The 20,378-nt window shown below is 37.9% G+C and overlaps 1 protein-coding gene across 3 annotated transcripts in view; it reads left to right on the top strand.

The window, feature by feature from the left end:
- Nucleotides 1-20,378, top strand: part of ATRN (attractin) — a 165,142-nt gene that overhangs the window by 40,222 nt on the left and 104,542 nt on the right. For all 3 annotated transcript variants that reach the window (XM_039479407.2, XM_010351810.3, XM_010351809.3), the window contains exons 2-6: nucleotides 9,973-10,056; nucleotides 13,948-14,061; nucleotides 15,910-16,038; nucleotides 17,749-17,954; nucleotides 19,734-19,902. In XM_039479407.2, the coding sequence (XP_039335341.1) occupies nucleotides 9,973-10,056; nucleotides 13,948-14,061; nucleotides 15,910-16,038; nucleotides 17,749-17,954; nucleotides 19,734-19,902 (702 nt within the window). The remainder of the gene's footprint in view (nucleotides 1-9,972; nucleotides 10,057-13,947; nucleotides 14,062-15,909; nucleotides 16,039-17,748; nucleotides 17,955-19,733; nucleotides 19,903-20,378) is intronic.

Raw genomic sequence — 20,378 nt, 5'->3', positions numbered from 1 at the left:
CCTCTCCTCTTCAAAAGACATTGTTAGGAAACAAAAAGATAAGCCATAGACTAGCAGAAAATATTTACAAAACATATATCTGATAAAGGGCTTGCAACCAGAATATAGGAAGAATCCTTATAACTCAATAATAGAAACAAAAAACCCACATAAAAATGGGCAGAAGTACAGGAAAATAATAAAATACCTAGGAGTACAGCTAACTGGAGAGGTGAAAGATCTCTACAACTAGAATTATAAAACACTGCTGAATGAAATCAGAGATAACAGAAACAAATGGAAAACCATTCATGCTCATGGATAGGAAGAATCAATATTGTTAACATGTGCATACTGCCCAAAGCAGTTTACAGATTCAGTGCTGTTTGTATCAAACTACCAATGACATTTTTCACAGAATTAGAAAAAAACTGTTCTAAAATTCATTTGGAACCAAAAAGCCCAAATAGTCAAAGCAGTCCTAAGCAAAAAGAACAAAGCTGGAGACATCACGCAACCCAGCTTCAAACTATATTACAAGGCTACAGTAACTAAAATGGCATGGTGCCAATATAAAAACAGACACATAGACCAAGGAAACAGATTAGAGAACTGAGAAACCCATATAACTACAATCATCTGATCGTCAACAAAGTTAACAAAACAAAGAATGGGGAAATTACTTCCTATTCAATAAATTGTGCTGGGCTAGTTGGCTAGCTATATGAAGAAGATTGAAGCTGGACCTCTACCTTTTACCATATAAAAAAAATCGGCTCAAGGTTTTTACAAATGTAAAACCTAAAACTGTGAAAACCCTAGAAGTTAACTTAGGAAATTTCATTCTGGACATTGGCCCTGGCAAACACTTCATGATAGAGACTCCAAAAGCAATTATAACAAAAACAGAAATTGAAAAGTGAGACTTAATTATAACTAGAGAGCTTCTGCACAGCAATAGCAGCAACAACAACAAAAAAACCTATCAACAGAGTAAACAGACAACCTACAGAGTGGGAGAAAATATTTGCAAACTATGCATTTAACAAAGGTCTAATATCCAGACTCTATAAGGAACTTAAGCATATCAAGAAGCAAAAACCTTGACAATTTCATTAAAAAATTGGCCAAAGACATGAACAGATACTTCTGAAAAGAAGACACATGTGACCAGCAAGCATATGAAACAATGCTCAGTATCACTAATCATTAGGGAAATGCAAATGAAAACCACAGTGAGATACCATCTCATACCACTCAGAATGGCTATTATTAAAAAGTCAAAAATAACAGATGCTGGCAAGATTGTGGAGAAAAGGGAACACTTTACACTGCTGGTGGGAGTGTAAATTAGTTTAACAGTCTGGGAATTTCAGCAGTGCAGAAAGCAATCTGGAGGTTTCTCAGATAACCTAAAATAAAACTTCATTCAACCTAGCAGTCCCATTACTGGGTATATACCCAAAGGAATATAAATTTTTCTATAATAAAGACACATGCATGTGTATTTTCATTGCAGCGCTGTTTACTATAGCAGTGACATGGAATCAGCCTGGATGCCCCATCAACAGTGGACTAAAGAAAATGTGGTACACGGATGGTGGTTCATGCCTGTAATCCCAGCACTTTGGGAGGTTGAGGCAGGTGGATCACCTGAAGTCAGGAGTTTGAGACCAGCCTGGCTAACAGGGTGAAACCCTGTCCCTAATAAAAATACAAAAATTAGCTGGGAGTGATGGCGGGTGCCTATAATCCCAGCCACTTGGGGGGCTGAGGCAGGACAGTTGCTTGAACCTGGTGGGCAGAGGTTGCTGTGAGCCAAGATTGTGCCACTGCACTCCAGCCTGGGTGACATAGTGAAATTCCGTTAAAAAAAAAGAAAAAGAAAATGTGGTACATATATACTATGGAATACTACCACCTATAAAAATGAAGCCAGTCATGTCCTTTGCAGCAGCCTGGATGCAGCTGGAGGCAATTATCCTAAGTGAATTAATGTAGGAACAGAAAACACCAAATACCACATACTCTCACTTACAAGTGGGAGCTAACCATTGTGTACACATGGACACAAAGAAAGGGAACAAGAGACCCCAGGATCTGCTTGAGAGTGAAGGGTAGGAGGAGAGCGAGGATTGAAAAATTATCTTTCAGGTATTTTGCTGATTACTTGGGTGATGAAATTATCTGTACATCAAACCCCTGCAAAACCTGCACATATTCCCCTGGAACCTAAAATAAAAGTTGGCAAGAAAAAAAAGGGTAAACATAAGAACAAACACATCACAAAATAATATGTGTAAATGAACAGTAAACACCAGAAATAAATCTTTTTTATTTTATTCTTTTGGGGCAGTTTCTCTCTCTCTCGTCCAAGCTGGAGTGCAGTGGCACTATCTTGGCTCACTGCAACCTCTGCTTCCTGGGCTCAAATGATCCTTCTACCTTAGCCTCGCAAGTACTTGGGACTACAGGCATGTACTGCCACACTCAGCTAAGTTTTTTGTATTTTTTGTAGTGACAGGGTTTCACTATGTTGCTTAGGCTGATCTCGAACTCCTGGGCTTAAATGATCCACCTGCCTTGGCCTCCTAAAGTGCTAAGATTATAGACATGAGCCACCATGCCCAGCCTCTGAAAATCTTTAAATATCAGAAAAATACAAATTTAAACCATAATGAGATAGAATAACATATATTCACTGGAATAACCAATAAAAGGCTTGATTATGCCAAATGTGGGAACTGATGTGGAGTAAGTAGAACTCTCATACCTTGAATATGTGATTGTAAGATGGAATAGCCACTGAGGAAACAGTTTGACAGCTTTTTAAAAATTTAAGTGCATACCTATACTTTGATCCAGTGATTTCATTTTGTATATTTATTCAAGAGAAAGACATATACATGTCTTAGCTTCATTTATAAGAGCCTGTAATTACATAATCCAAGGGTCCACCAATAAACGAGTTGTGTATTTTCGTACAAGAGAATACTACTCAGCAGTGTGAAGGAGCAAACTATTGATACAATACTTAGAAAAGTTGCGTTGCTCAAAAGAAGCAAGACACAAAATTGTCTCTGATTCCATTAAACCAGATTCTGTAAAACCGATTTATAGTGGGAAAGATGAGATCAATGTTTGAGGCAGAGGTTGGGAGGGATTACCTGAAGAGGGATAAGAGAGCTTTTGTGGGTGAGGGAACTGTTTTACATCCTGTTTGAAGAGGTTACATGTTATGTATACATTTGTCAAAACTTGTCAAATTGTGCACTTACGTAAGCTGCATTTTATTATTTGTAAATTTTCACTAAGATTGATTAAAAACTTGGTTAGAAAGAATCAAATCGGTATAGCAGTCATTAAACTAAATGCAAATAGATTATATTGTGCCGGTAAAATATTGTTAGATTCATTTAAGAAACAAAACCTAAACAAGTCTTGTTTAGAAGAAATAAACTATTGAAAACTTGATGAGTAAAGCTGAAAATAAAAGAGTTGAATAAAGAGTTGTAAATTTTCACTAAGATTGATTAAAAACTTGGTTAGAAGGAATCAAATCGGTATAGCAGTCATTAAACTAAATGCAAATAGATTATATTGTGCTGGTAAAATATTGTTAGATTCATTTAAGAAACAAAACCTAAACAAGTCTTGTTTAGAAGAAATAAACTATTGAAAACTTGATGAGTAAAGCTGAAAATAAAAGAGTTGAATAAAGATCTGAGATACAGGAAAATAACCAAAAGATCAGTAATTATAATAATATTAGACAAGGTGAAATTTAAATATCAAACTATGTAAGTGGATTGTTACCATTATAAAAGGCAGATTTTATGAAAATCTAATAGCCATAATTTTGTATGGCTAAAAAGCTTAACACATAAAAATAATGTGAGTAGTATGGTAGAGCAGTCATGGTATGGGATTTCAACATATTTTATTGGAGACAGAGTTTTGTTCTTTTGCCCATGCTGGAGTCAAGTGGCATGATCTTGGCTCACTGTAACCTCTGTCCCATCGGGTTCAAGCTATTCTTCTGCCTCAGCCTCCTGAGTAGCTGGGATTACAGGTGCTTGCCACCATGCCCGGCTATTTTTTTTTTTAAAGTAGAGACGAGGTTTTGCCTTGCTGGCCAGGGTGGTCTCGAACTCCTGGCCTCATGATCTACTTGCCTTGGCCTCCCAGAGTGCTAGGATTACAGGTGTGAGCCACTGCACCCAGCCAGGATTTCAATATGTTTAGATATAGTAGATGAAAATATGAATACAAGTAATTGAATAGTACATTCAATAAACTTAATTATATGTTTTAAATTCCTGCAGTAGATTTTTTTTTTTTTTTGAGATGGAGTTTTGCTCTTTTTACCCAGGCTGGAGTGCAATGGCACGATCTCAGCTCACCGCAACCTCCGCCTCCTGGGCTCAGGCAATTCTCCTGCCTCAGCCTCCTGAGTAGCTGTGATTACAGGCACGCACCACCATGCCCAGCTAATTTTTTGTATTTTTAGTAGAGGTGGGGTTTCACCATGTTGACCAGGACGGTCTCGATCTCTTGACCTCGCGATCCACCCACCTCGGCCTCCCAAAGTGCTGGCATTACAGGCGTGAGCCACCGTGCCCGGTCCCAGTAGATCTTTTTTTAATGTCCAAGGAACTATGGTCAGTTTATTAATGTCCAACGTACTTGACCATAAAGAAAATCTTAACAGATGAGAAAAGTTGAGATTTTATAGACTACGTTATCTGGTAATAATACAGGTAAAGTAGAAGGAGGTAATTATGAGATGATGCCTTTGAAACCTGCCTCCTGTTCCTCTGTTCTCCTTGTATTTGTTTCCACTGCAGAATTGCCTCAGTATTCTTGAACTGAGAAATTGGTAATGGCAAGGTCTTTATTCTTTATATATCTAGCCTTGCATTATTGAAATGCCCTTCAGTTTGATGCCTTTGTGTGACTTCTGGTGAACCAGGTTTTTCTAGTGTACAGGTGGTGCCCATGCCCACACCTAGATTATCAACAATACTGTAAAACTTGACCTGAAATTTTAGGTTTATATTCCTGGCCTTTCTCTTTCAAATTCCTTTAAGCTTTCAGTAATCACTTGTTGGCCATTTATTAGAACACGGGAAATTTTGAATTAAGAACTCACATAATTTATTTAATCCTAGCACTTTGGGAGGCTGAGGCGGGAGAATCACGAGGTCAGGAGATCAAGACCATCCCGGCCAACGTAGTGAAATCCTGTCTCTACTAAAATACAAAAATTAGCTGAGTGTAGTGGCCTGCACCTGTAGTCCCAGCTACGTGGGAGGCTGAGGCAGGAGAATTGCTTGAACCTGGGAGGTGGAGGTTTTGGTGAGCAGAGATTGCGCCACTGTACTCCCACCTCTTGCCTGGCGACAGAGCGAGACTCAAAAAATAAAATAAAATAAAAACTCACATAATTTAAAAGAAACAGGAATACCTAATGCTGAGAGGATGTAGAGAATAGCATATTCTCATGCATTGCTGGTGCAAATGTGAATTGTTACAGCTTTTTGGAAAATAATTTGGCAGCTTGGTTAACAATTAAAATTCAGATTCCTTTTGGCCTAGTATACCTCCTCCTAAGATTTCTGTTCTTAGAAATAAAAGCACAAGTAAGGCCATATGTATAGGGATATTTACTGCAGCAATGTGCATATTGTCAACCAACTGAAAACAAATTGAACATTAGTAGGGAAAGGCAGGAAAAATAATAGGTCCATAAGTGGGATATTATGCTACATAAAGAAAAAATAAATTAGACTAATACCTGATTAGTTTGAGAAATTTCCATAAGGTTTTGTTGAGTGAGCAAAGAAAGATGCAGAAAAGTATATAGTAATTTGTGGAACCAAAAAATGATTTAAGAGAATTCTGCCTATGTGATAGGCTCATGAGTATGAAGAAAAGTATTTAAGAATGCCTGCTAGGTGGTTAAATGTTTACTTTGGTCAAGGGTGGGTCAGAGTAACTAGGGAGGTAGGTTAAAAAAAAAAAAGAATTGTTCTTTATTAAAAACAAAAAAATTTGTCATCACATCTATGCATTATCTGTAAAATTATGTAAATATGTGTGTTTAAAGACACTAAGTAAACATTTAAAATAAAATTGACCTATTTCCCAGCCTGGGCAACATAGCAAGACCCCATCTCTAAATAAAAATTAATTAAAATAAATTAGCTAGGCGTAATGGTGTATGCCTATAGTCTAAGCTACTCCAGAGGCTGAGGTAGGAGGATCACCTGAGACCAGGAGTTTGAGGCTGCAGTGAGCCAATGAGCTTGCCACTGCACTCCAACCTGGATGTCAGAGTGAGATTCTGTCTGAAAACAAACAAACAAAGAAACAAACAGTTATTTCTTTTCTGAAAGTGATGCTGATTTGCAAACCTAAGTGTTCATGTAAAGTCCACTGAAACTCTTAGGAGCAGAAGAAGCATAGTGGAGAGTCATAAAAACTTTTGTGTTAGACTCTAAAACAAAGAATCAAGGAAGTGTGTACATATACATATGCAATTAAACAAGCAGTGGGAAATTTACCTAAGAAACTAGAAGGCTAGAGTAAGGTGGTTTTTGTAGGTGGTTGATACTGTTTTTTAGGGACTTTACATTCCTTTGATTTACTATTCTTGGTGTTGGCTTTGTGATCAGGCATAACACAGGCTTTGTGTTCAGGCTGTAGTACTTCCAGCTATAAAATCCAGCCATAGCAAAGTCCAGAGAGGAAGGATGCTCACTTCTTGGATGTTTATCATAGGCTATTTTTAAAAAAGCATTTGCTAAGACTGAGTTTGGGTTACAAGTTGATTATAATACTGTAGAGGAAGAGGTTATCGGAAGCAAAAGCAGAATTAGAAGAAGTTGAGCTCCATGCAGGACTGACGAAGGGGAACTCTAGGGCAGGATTGCTTATTTGAGTTGTCCCATGTTGGATTGAAATGTCTGGGCCTTTATTCTCTTTATTGTATGGGCTGCCATTGGTAGGGCATGACTTGTGGCAAGTCAGCTCCTGAAGGAACTGATGTTCTGCTGACCATGTTCCCTGTTGCTACTGCTTGCCACAAGTTCTTCCTTGAAGAGGAGATCTAGGTGGCATGTCTCCCTGTCCACAAACTGTCTTAAGAATAAGAAAATATTTCCTGGAAGTCATCCATCAGATGAGCCCTCACATCTAAGTATTAGATTACATGCTGTGTCAGAGAGTCATGGTTACACATCATGGCCTTTTTCTACTTCTTTAGTAAAGAGAATTCTGATGTTTTGGTGGGTACATGATCATCTGGGATAATGGATACATTTTTTAGCCTCCCTCTACTTGTAGACATGTTAGTAACTTCTGGCTAATTGAATGTAAGTTGAATTTTAATGTTTGACTTAACAGGGAGAGAGAGGGTGTTCCCCTTATTTTCTTTTCCTTCTTCCTGCTGAGTAGAATTTGGGTATAATAACTGGAGCTTGAGCTGCTATCTTGGATTATGAGGTAGAAGCCACATGTTGGGGATGACAGAGCAATAGTATAGAGCAGCATTAGGTCCCTGATGATCATGGAAATGCCTTACATGCTCTGGATTGCTTACCTTTGGATTTTGTTATCTTGGTGATTAGCCCTTTACTGTTTAGGTTTTTCTGTCAGTTGCATTAGAGCCTAATCGTTCATACACACACACACACACACACACACACACACACACACACACACGATAAATATTTACATGACTATATATATATTTTAAAATAGAGATGAGGCTGTTGCTCTGCTGGCCATGCTGATCTTAAACTCCTGGCCTCAAGCAGTCCTCCTGCCTCAGCCTCCCAAACTGCTGTGATTACAGGCATGAGCCACCACGCCTGTCTCACAGTTAATTTTAATTGATACACATTTCTATTTTTTTTCCCCGCTTCACCCGACTCCAATTGATACACATTTCTAATCAGACAGTGGCAAGGGTCATGGGAAAACATGATTGGCTTAGACAAACATTTTGGGGTGGAATGGATTTTGGGGAGTAAAGACATGGATACATCTCTATCAGGCAAGTACAGCAGAGGGAGAGAAAGGCAAGAAAATCAAGAGGTTTGCAGGATATGATTCTTGTGATGGACTATGGACTCTTAACTAGACAAGTGAGAAAGTGAAATGTGCGGATGCTAGGTGGTGTACAGTCAAGAAATGAATAGTTCAGTGGATTGGTGGTCCCATTGGGCCAAAGACTCATTGGAAAGGGGGAAATAGGCTAAATGAACTGGAGAGATGAGACAGTAGTCAGAGGTTAGGGTGCTTTTTTTGTGTGGTAATGTTGTTACTGATAATAACAGGGGCCAGAGAAAGGGGCTAAACAGGGGTGGAGGAAAGATTGTTAATGGTGTGGATAGGAATGGAGAGCCTGGATTTGGATGGAACATCTTTGATGTTGATGCAGATGAGTGGAAGACAGTGAACAATTTGCTGATATCTTCAGTGCGTTAGAAGGAGTAGCTGGGAGATGACTCAGAACAGGCGTCCCCAAACTATGGCCCGCGGGCTGCATGCGGCCCCCTGAGGCCATTTATCCGGCCCCCCACCGCACTTCAGGAAGGGGCACCTCTTTCGTTGGTGGTTAGTGAGAGGAGCACAGTATGTGGTGGCCCTCCAACGGTCTGAGGAACAGTGAACTGGCCCCCTGTGTAAAAAGTTTCGGGACGCCTGACTCAGAAAGTAAGAGAGGCAGATCCAGAAGCGAGCGTGTGTTCAGAGAGGCTGGTGTTATTGATGAAAGAGGGAAGAAAAATGATCTGGAAACAGCCACGAGGAAGGAAATAGCATCCTTCTTAAATAAAACAATTTTGTATAGCAACAGATACTTGCCGGTTGCAGTGGCTCATGCCTGTAATCCCAGCATTTTGGGAGGCCAAGACAGGAGGATTGCTTGAGGCCAGAAGTTCAAGCCTGGGCAACATTGTGAGACTGTCTCTACAAAAAATAAAAAAAAAACATAAATTCAAGAAATTTATGGCTGGATATGAAGGCTCAAGCCTGTAATTCTAATGTTTTGGGAAGCCGAGGTGGGAGGATCTCTTGAGGTCAGGAACTCGAGACCAGCCTGGACAACATAGTGAGACCCCATCTTTTCCAAAAGAAAAAGTATCTTTTCCAAAATACGAAGAAAAAAGTAAACTGAGAAGATATATTTATAGCATGTTTAACATAGACGTGGGAGGTCTCTTTAATATAAAAAGAGCTCCTAAACATTAATTTGAAAAAGATGACTTAGTAGCAAAGTAAGAAAAGAATATGGTATCTTAATTCACAACGGAGGAAGTAGCACAGATGGTTAAAATATATGAGAAGATCTTCAAACATCAGGGTTAGTGTTACAGCAGTTGAAACATTAGTGGAATATCAGGATATTCCTATTATATTGTCAAGACCTAAAAGTATTAGTAAACTTCACTCTTGGCACAAGTATGGGAAGCTCACGGGAGGGTGGTAGATACTACTTCAGAAGCAGCAGTGAGATAGCCATGATGGGTTTGTGCTCTGTTGTGACTTCATGTGCTTGCTTGCCCTCACAGTTATGCTGTCCTCATCATTACTGTTTTAACTGCACTTTACTTATAACTGTTTGATCTTATTTTTTGAAAACAAATTTATATTTATAAATAAGTTCTTGTGGCCATTTTCATCAAAAGGTGATTTTCCCTTCTCAGCTAGAAAGATTTAGGTATGTTTTGTTCATTCCTGTTGGTTTAAATATTTTTCTGTCTTCTTTTTTTATGTGTGTGATAATTTCATTTCATATAAATTTATGCAATCTGAATATAGCTATCTAGTCATTTTCTGCTGGTTATATTATGGGTTAATGTACCCATTTTGTTTAAGTTGTATTAAGAATTAAGAAATATTAACATATGAAAATGTATAAACTATGTAAATATATATGGAATTAATATAGTAGACCTAAGTTTTCTTTTTTAATTTAAATTACAGACTAACTGGATCTTCTGGGTTTGTAACAGATGGACCTGGAAATTATAAATATAAAACGAAGTGCACATGGCTCATTGAAGGACAGTAAGTAGTAATGGCTGACTTAATTTTTGTTTTTTAGGTTAGAGGTCAGTATGACATTACTTTTCCTACAAATCAAATTAATAATCTGTAACATAAAATACTTAAAACATTTATTTGATATTTTTTCATTTGACAAGTGAATTTCATTTTCTTAGTCTTCATTAATTTAAAAGCTTAATGTTGATTTAATACTGCAAATGAATTGAACACACCAGAAATTTGTGTATTTCCAACTGTAATAGTTTAGAAATGGTTACATATTTATAATGGTTTGCTTAAAGCATTAGAAAATTACAATATTGTGTTATTTTTCTAAGTATCTATTTTTATTGTGGATAAGAAAATTGTAATAACTATTACTGCCTAAGTGATCCCTTCTCTGGACCCGCTATCCCTCTAGCTGTTCTCTTTTTTTCTCCCTGTCTTTATGGCAGACTTTTAAAGCAGTATTTCTCAAAACTTTTTTTGTCTCAGGACCTCTTTACACTCTTAAACTGTGAGGATTCCAAATAAGTTTATTTATTTATTTCTTCTGAGATAGAGTCTCACTCTATGACCCAGGCTGAAGTGCAGTGGCGTGATCTAGGCTCCTGTAACCTCTGCCTCTTGGGTTCAAACAATCCTCCTGCCTCAGCCTCCAGAGTAGCTGGAATTACAGGCACATGCCACCATGCCCAGCTAACTTTTGTGTTTTGTAGTAGAGACAGAGTTTTACCATGTTAGACAGGCTGATCTTGAACTTCTGACCTCAAGTGATCTGCCTGCCTCAGCTTCCCAAAGTGCTGGAATTGCAGGCATGAGCCACTGTCCAGCCCTAAATAAGTTTATGTTTAACTGTCTGTACTCACCATGTTGGAACTCACAACCATGAAATACTATTTATTCATTTAAAAGCAACAATTACAAGCCCACTACGTGTTAGTAAAAATGATATTTTAATGAAAAAAAAATCCTGTATTAGAAAAATTGTAGTGAAAAGAATGGCATTGTTTTACATTTTTGCAAATATTTTTAATGTCTAGCTTAATAAAGGACAGCTGGATTATCATATCTTCTTCTGCATTCACTTTGTTGTAGTATGTTATTGTGGTTGAAATGTGTCAAGAAAATGAGGCCTCACTTGAATATGAAGTAGGAAAAAAGAGATTTTAATAGTACAGTGTTTTAAAATAATTGTGTATAGTCTTCTTTGATACCATACCAAAACTTGACAAGTAGTAATTTCTTTCTTTCTTTCTTTTTTTTTAAGAATTGTTGATCTCGAACTTTCCCAAAACAAAGTAGTAATTTCTTAAAAGTAAATTGCAGTATGGAATCTGAAACTGTGTGAAAGAACTTTTGGTACTTGTTAAATTAAAATCCATTGGTTTTCTTGCCCTGAATGGATCTTTTGCCCATCCATGATAGTAACATGATATATAGGGCATTTGGAAAAGAATAGTTCATTGAATTATGCTGATCTGTCATATGTTGATATATTTGTTCCATTACATAGTATTTAAAAAATCATATTGGTTAACATCAAAAAGTCTCCTCTGCTTGAAAGCTTGTATTTTATCTTTGTCAGCGAATACTATCAGTTGTTTTCTTTGAAGTAACAGGCTTGCTTTGCTCATTTTTAAGAAAATGTCTTCCAGGTATCCAACTCTGAATAACCATAGTTTGTTGATTGTTCTTTTAAGTAAACATGGTAAATGATGTTCTGAGAAAAAAGTAGCTAGTTCAGCTTGCAACTTAAACAATTGCAAAAGTGGTTTTCATTGAGAAGATCACTGTGCTTCTATTAGGTAAGAGAAGTGTTTTATACTTGCTTTCCATCTTGTCACACAGAATATTAAAGAGATGTCTACAAATTGGTCAAGATTTAATAAAATTAGCAGTTTTAACTGCTTAATCAAGATATCCTTAAGTGAAACTGGCAGTTTTTCTTTTTTTATGAGTGGTTGGTGGTGAAGAATAGCAGTGATCACTAGCACCATTTGCTGCTGCTGTCTTGATTTGTTCTAAGATGCCCACAGTTTCACTCACCATTGCTTCTTGCACCATTAGTAAATGCCAGCATGGCGATAAAAGATGTGATATCTTAGTTTTACTGCAAAGATAGTTTTAACCTCCTGAGACCCCCCACCATAAGGCTCTCAGGGCCTGTAGCATTTTGTGGACCTCATTTTGAGAACTGTTGCTCTAAGGAACTCTGCTGTGTCCTATCAGTTCATTGCCAGCTGACACCCCCCTGCACTGTTTTTCTGAATGTGCTCTCAGTGGTTGCTCCTCCTCAGCGTAAGCGAAAAACTAAGCAAAAAACTTTCATTCCTTCTTTTCCTTATTCCCCACGTTTAGCCTGTCAGTAAGTTCTGTCAGTTTTCCCTCTAGAGTGCCTCCCCAATCCATCACCAGACTCCTTTTCACCTCCATCTCTACAACTGGGAGACCCACCAGCCTCTCTCTCATGGGCCACGTAATAGCCTTGAAATTGGCCTCCTGATTTCTGCTTTTGCCCCTTACCCACCTCCCACTTCTCATCTCTTATGATTTTCTCTGTTTGCTATGTTTCAGGCATGCTGATTTTCTCCATGTTGCTTAGACACATCAACCTCTTTCTCCCTTAAGACCGTGCTGTTCCCTCCGGCTGAAATGTTTTTTCCCGGGGCTTTTCACATGGCTTGTTTCTTGTCATTCTCATATCTCCAGCTTACCAGGCTATCTCTCTGCTACTTTTTGCGCTGCCACATCACCTTCTTTTAATTTCTTCACAGTACTCATCACTATCTGAGTTTACTTGTTAATGTACTTACTTAGTTGTTAACCTAGAGATATTAGCTAAGTATGGGGTAGAGGAAAGGTCTAAACTGGAGAAATAGATTTAGGCATCAGCAGTATATAATAATGTTGTTATTCTCAGAGCTTTCTGAGTGGAGTGTTGGGCTGAAGCCAGGCTAGAGAGTGAAGGGGTGAGTGAGAGGCACCGAAGAAAGCAAAGTTTTCTGTGAAGTTTTACCTTACTAGGAGGAGAAAGGGTACGGCAGGTATTTGGTAGAGGGAGAGTCGGGATTTGAGGCTTTTTGTTTTTATTTTTGTAAAATACGTGATACTTAAGCAGATTTAATTGTGGATGCAAACCTTCCAGATGAGAGGGAGATGCCAAATATTTGAGAAACCGAAGGAGAAGCAGATAGGTATAGAATTTTGGAAATTGTAATTTTAGGTTTTTTTTGTTGTTTTTTTTTTTGGGGGGTGGGGTTCTGGGTGCTGAGCATAAGCAGGGGTTGGGACTGGGTGGTATGAAATAGTCATTGAGAGTAGCAGTTGTGGAGAGGGAGAGAGAATTGGTAGGACTGCTGGCAGAATCTACATTCCATTTGCAGTTGGTGAGCAGAGACCAATGCCGGAACTAGTCTACCCAGTGGTGTGGTGTAGAGGTATGGCTTTCTCCAGTAGAGCTTAGTTTTTTTTTTTTTTTTCCCCCTCTGATTCAATCTTAGAGCAGATAACTGGTTTCCTGTAAAACAGAGCTTTTGCCAGCCAGTGTCATGAAAAATCAGAGAGGCTGGCAAATTTAGTGGATTAGCAGGCATGTTTATGAAATGACATAGTGTGGAATCTGAAGTTGAGTAAGGAAGTGCAGAAATCGGGGAGGCTAATGAATTGGTTCAGAAGCTGTTAAAAAATAGCCAGTGAATGGACTGTAAGACCCAGAGTCATGGACCACATCAATTTTGCTTCCTATTGCATGTTTGGTAGTCTCTTGCACATAGTACTAAATAAATCATTGACAAATGAAGGAATACGAGTTACATATTATTAATTTAAAAATCTGTATTTTTATATTCTCAAATGTCTGATAGATGTGACGATAACTTTATTATGAATTACTTTTTTTATTCGTTTCAGGCCAAATAGAATAATGAGACTTCGTTTCAATCATTTTGCTACAGAGTGTAGTTGGGACCATTTATACGTTTATGATGGGGACTCAATTTATGCACCACTAGTTGCTGCATTTAGGTAAGCTCAGTCATCTAAGCACTTTTCATCATTATTTGATTTCTAAATTTAAACATATTGCAGACCTACGTAATATGCAGTGACTCATGCAATTAGCTTTCTGGGGATGAGCATTTAGATGGTTTTCAACATGTTGCCATCTGAAAGGTGCTGCGGTTAGGATGATTCTTGTATATTAGTCATTGTGTACATCAGCAAGTATTTCTTCTACAAAGAAACAGAATTACTAGGTCAGAGTGAATGAGCATTTAAGTTGTCATAGCCTTAAGTTGGTAGTGTGCTCTGTGAAAGCACAGAGGCTGGGTGAGTGAAGGGAAGAGTAATAGGAGATGGTTTGTTCATTGGGTAGGGCCTGGCAAGGTTCTAGGCTTTTACTGAATGTGATGGTGGTGGTGAATCCGTAATGGGGCAAAGTCATGGATATATGAAGAAATGAAGCAGGTAAGCAAAAGAAATGTGATTAATCCCAGGAGTAAAAAGAACTCAGAACCACAATTTTAAAAATTGCCTTTTACTTATTAAATTAGCAAAATTCAAATAGAACTAGTAGTCCTTGTTGTTGGCAGAGTGAAGTGGGATGGACTGTTCATTCTGTTTGATAGGATTTCAAGTCACATATCTCTTCTGGGAAGCAAGTTGATATTGTGGCTCTAGAGTCTTAAAGGCATCATTTAGACCCTATTACTCAATAAGTGTCTTTTTTTTTTTTTTTTTTTTTTGAAACCGGTCACCCAACAAACTCTTATTTAGAATCTATTATGTGCCGGGTTGTGAGTGAGGCCCTAAGGAGAACCTAGGGAGCTTTTAATGACATAGAAAATGCATATATTTTATTTGTAAAATAGAATATACAATGTAAATAATATCAATTAGACAAGGAAATTCATCAGAATGCTAACAGTGTTGGGGTTATGGGTGTTTGTTATCTAGCTTCTTCATATTTTTATATGAATATTTTATATAAAATATCTCAGGCACGATGGCTCATGCCTGTAATCCCTATACTTTGGGAGGCCGAGGCGGGTGGATCATCTGAGGTCAGGAGTTTGAGACCCAGCCTGGCCTACATGATGAAACCCTGTCTCTACTAAAAATACAAAAAAAATAGGCTGGTGTGGTGGCAGGTGCCTGTTACCCCAGCTACTCAGAGGATTAAGGCAGGAGAATCACTTGAACCTATGAGTCAGAGGTTGCAGTGAGCTGAGATCGCGCCACTGCACTCCAGTTTGGGCAACAAGCGTGAAACTCTTGTCTCACTTTGGTGTAAATTATGTAAAGCAAAAGATTTTTAATCTTTGCCTTAATACTTTTTTGTTTTGTTTTATTTTGAAAGATTAGCCTTTGTGGCTCCCCATTTTTTGTCTCCCAACTTGAGATGTATGAAGGCTTTTGGTCTCCCTGGGAGTTGATGGAGGCAGCCAGGGCTTACCTGTACACTGACTTGAGACCAGTTGAATAAAATTGCATACCTTAAAAAAAAAAATCTCATGTCTTTCAGCAATATATATGTGGTATTCATAACTCATAAAATTTGTTACCTTACTTGATTGTAGAGGTTTATTTTTTCAAATGGGCACTATAAAAGTTGCATAAGAATAGGACCATTGATTTCAAATCTTATTAGAAATACGACTCAGAATAAAGGAAGCCTAGCAAAAGATTCAGATCTGTTCCTCAGAGGATCCAGAACTAATAGGGTAGTACTATATATTTATCACAGGAATTTGCCTCTCTTCCTGGATGTGGTTTTTAAATTAAAAGGTTGGATTTGTTTTTAATTTGTGTCTGCTACAATTTGACATATCTGTGCTTGTGCTTCCCTCTATAAGAAGTGTGCTTTCATTTCAGTGGCCTCATTGTTCCTGAGAGAGATGGCAATGAGACTGTCCCTGAGGTTGTTGCCACATCAGGCTATGCCCTGCTGCATTTTTTTAGTGATGCTGCTTATAATTTGACTGGATTTAATATTACTTACAGGTAAGATACTTAAGTCTAGTATTTGTGATTTCATTCAGAAGACTATCCACTGTGTTTTAACAACAATAATGGCTAACGTAGATTGAGGGCTTACAATGTGCCAGGCATAGCGTCAGGCAGTTTACATGAATTTTCTCGCTTAAAGTTCTTCTGTAAATTCAGTGAGGTCTGCGCTCTGTTTTTTTAGTCATTTATAATTGAGGAAACTGGCAAGAAAAGGTTAGGTAGATTGTCACAGTAAGTGGTGGGACCACAATTTTAACTCAGGTGTTGCTGCTGTTGAACTTCTCCTAGAGGACAGGGACTTTTCTGGTAATGGATAAAAACATTGGAATTTTACAAAGTACACCTCAACAAATAATTTGTCATGTACTGAATAGTAGAAGAAATCTATACTCATTAAAGTACCTTGATAGTCCATTATCACCCCTTTTAAATTCTGAATTACATTGTTTCAAAGCACTGTCAGTAGTTATCTTATGTTATTATGAGATGTATTATAGTTCAATTTTTGTTTGTTTGTTTGTTTGTTTGAGACTGAGTCTCACTTTCACCTGGGCTGGAGTGTAGTGGCCTGATTGCGGTTCACTGCAGCCTCCGCCTCCTGAGTTCAGGTGATTCTCCTTGCCTCACCCTCTTCAGTAGCTGGGATTACAGGCACTCACCACTATGCCCAGCTAATTTTCCATATTTTTAATAGAGATGGGGTTTCACCATGTTGTCCAGGCTGATCTCAAACTCCTGACATTGTGATTGGCCCACCTTGGCTTCCCAAAGTGGTGGGATTACGGCGTCAGCCACCGCGCCTGGCCGTAGTTCATTTCTTTCATTAAGTTAAACTAGCCCTCCTTCTTGCATCTGAAATGAGTGGATGAAATTACTAAGGAGTTTTAAATATACCAATCTGGGCAGTAACCTTAAATTTTATTAAATAGAAATTTTCAGAGACTATATAGAGTGTACCATGAGAATAGTAGTTTATTGTTAGCAGTTTGTTTTATTCTTTTCCTTCCCAAACTTCCAAGCATGATTTCAGCAATTCTGTAAAGCTTATCATTAGCAGGCTACCAAGAATAGGATAGTCATCCCAACCTTGAGGAGCTAACAGTTCTGCCCAAATCTCCTTCCTCCTTGTAATTTCTTTTTTTTTTTTGAGACGGAGTTTCGCTCTTGTTACCCAGGCTGGAGTGCAATGGCGCAATCTCGGCTCACCGCAACCTCCGCCTCCTGGGTTCAAGACATTCTCCTGTCTCAGCCTCTTGAGTAGCTGGGATTACAGCCACGTGCCACCATGCCCAGCTAATTTTTTGTATTTTTAGTAGAGACGGAGTTTCACCATGTTGACCAGGATGGTCTCAATCTCTCAACCTCGTGATCCACCCGCCTCGGCCTCCCAGAGTGCTGGGAATACAGGCTTGAGCCACTGCGCCCGGCTGCCTCCTTGTAATTTCTTTGACTTATATATTGTAATTTCTTTGACTTATTTATCCTCTTATTATGATAATCCAGCAGTGTTGATTTGATTTCATTACTTGTACCTGAGGCTATAGCTATACAGTGTTGAGCAAACCTATTTGAGCTAAATCCTTAAGTACTGCAGTTATGCTTATGAATGAACTGAGACAGTGAGATTCTTAAACCTGTGTGGGAGGAAGTTCTGCTAAGTTAATCTGCCTTACGTTAATGTAATTTTCCCTCCTATTTTTACAGTTATGACATGTGTCCAAATAATTGCTCAGGCCGAGGAGAGTGTAAGATCAATAATAGCAGCAACACTGTTGAATGTGAATGTTCTGAAAACTGGAAAGGTGAAGCTTGTGACATTCCTCACTGTACAGACAACTGTGGTTTTCCTCATCGAGGCATCTGCAATTCAAGTGATGTCAGAGGATGCTCCTGCTTCTCAGACTGGCAGGGTAGGAGTCTCTTTCATTTTTATGTTTCTTTAAATATATAGAACATTCCCAGTTAAATAAATTATAGGTTGACTTTATTCTTAGCATCCATATAATTTATGTTAATCAAATACTAGGTAGCATTTAAACTTGAAACATCCCTCTATTCAGCTGCTTATGAATTTCAATTTCTTTCTTTTTTTTTTTTTTTAAATTTATTCACCTGGATGGAGGTAGGCTAAGGCCCAAAAGGGCACTAGCCTGAATTTCAATTTCATACATGTGTGGTTGTGGTCTCTTTAGAGTTATGGAGGGTATGACATTTTTTGCAACCTATTTGTGAAGGTTGAAGAACTTGGTCTCACCCATGAAAGGATGTAGCAGAGAGCCAAGCTGCGAGATGGGACAAGAGCTGACAATAATGATATTGCATCAGAAACACACTCTAAGTTCAGAGAAAGTTAGAGTCAGTTATATATTGGAATCTTAAACAAGTTAGCTAATAGCATTGTCTACATAAATAATTAAAGAAGCTTTTGGGGAATTTTTTTAAGGGGTGGGTGTTAGTAACTGTTAGTGATTTTATTTAGTGATTTTCTTTGTAAACTTACTCCTTGCTCAGAACCTCTTTATTTTGAAAGGAAATTTGCTTGTTTATATACCTTAGTGTTGGGTTTGGCTGACACTGTAGAATTAATAATTGAAGCGTTTCATTATCTACCTTTATGCAAATATTGCAACAGAAGCCAGACCTCCCAAGAATGGAGTTTGTCTCTTCAATTTGTTTAAGTTTCTTGATTTACCAGAAGATGAATAGTTTGTATGATTACTCCCAGGTCTAGTTATCACACTTATTCCTCCATCTCCGCAGGTTCTACGTCTGCAGATTCAAACAACCACATGTAGAAAATATTCAGAAAAAACACAATAAAATATAACACAGGCTGGGCATGGTGGCTCACGCCTATAATGCCAGCACTTGGAAGCCAAGGCAGGCAGCTCACCTGAGGTCAGGAATTCAAGACCAGCCTGGCCAACATGGTGAAACCCCGTCTCTACTAAAAATACAAAAATTAGCTGGGCATGGTGGCAGGTGCCTGTAACCCCAGCTACTCAGGAGGCTGAGGCAGGAGAATGTCTTGAACACTGGAGGCAGAGGTTGCAGTGAGCTGAGATCATACCACTGCACTCCAGCCTGGGCCACAGAGTACGACTCTGTCTCAAAAAAAAAAAAAAAAAAAGATAATACAAATAAAAGATATACATATGAAAATAACCATTTACATAGCATTTACATTGTGTTAAGTATTATAAGTAATCTAGAGGTGAGTTAAAGTATATGACGGGATGTGTGTAGATTGTACGCAAGTACTACACCACTAGTTTGTATTAGGGACTTTGAGCATCTGTGGATTTTGGTACTGAGGGGGTCCTAGAACCAATCCCCTGTGGATATTGAGGAACAACTGTATATTTTATCCTTAAGATTTTTCATGTGAATTAATAATTTATTTATCGGGGCTTTCTCCTGAGAGTTGCTTAAGCAAGTATTTCATTACCAAAAAAAAAAAAACACCTAACCTGGATATAGTCAAGTTATCATTAGAAAGTATGTGATTAACCCTTGGTCAATACCCCAAATAAATTAAAATAAAAATTAAAGGGATTTGTCTGATATTTAAATGCTAAATGAAAGACTAAATATTATTTAACTATTTGTTACATTTAGATGATTAAAAATTGAAATGCAGTAAGCTTTAAATCTGCATTTGTGAACCTAATTCATTGTGTTTTTATTAGGTCCTGGATGTTCATTTCCTGTACCAGCTAACCAGTCATTTTGGACTCGAGAGGAATATTCTAACTTAAAGCTCCCCAGAGCATCTCATAAAGCTGTGGTCAATGGAAACATTATGTGGGTTGTTGGAGGTTATATGTTCAACCACTCAGATTATAACATGGTTCTAGCGTAAGTTGTTTTAAACATTTATGCAAGAAGCTTAGTTTTTTATTTTGAAAATTTATAAAGCACAGATAAGCAAAAATAAATCGCCAGTAATTCTGCTACCTAAGGATAATCCCTGTTAATATTTTGACATATGTTGAGTTTTTAAAATTGAGTGCTACAAAAAATTCATTGTCATGATAAGCAATAATTTGTCTTTTTCAAATACTGTCTCTGATATTTTGCTTTAAGGATATGTAGTAGTTTCTAAGTAGGCGATTATTTTATCTTTTAATTTAATTAATAGTTCCAAAGGTGAAATGGTTTTAATTTATAGTTTGCTAGTGGAAATTACACCATTGTCTAATATGTCCCAGGGTTCCAGATCTGTTTGCTGATCCCATGCTGCTCATTTGGAATATATGACAACAATATATGTTGTCATGGTAGAATTAGCTATGGAGATGGACTGGTAGAAAAAAATTTATAAACACTTACTC

The sequence above is a fragment of the Saimiri boliviensis genome, chromosome 9 (genome assembly GCF_048565385.1).
Source record: "Saimiri boliviensis isolate mSaiBol1 chromosome 9, mSaiBol1.pri, whole genome shotgun sequence".
NCBI classification, from domain to species: domain Eukaryota; kingdom Metazoa; phylum Chordata; class Mammalia; order Primates; family Cebidae; genus Saimiri; species Saimiri boliviensis.
The sequence above is the reverse complement of the archived record's forward strand: the minus strand, read 5'-3'. Positions and strand labels throughout refer to the sequence as shown.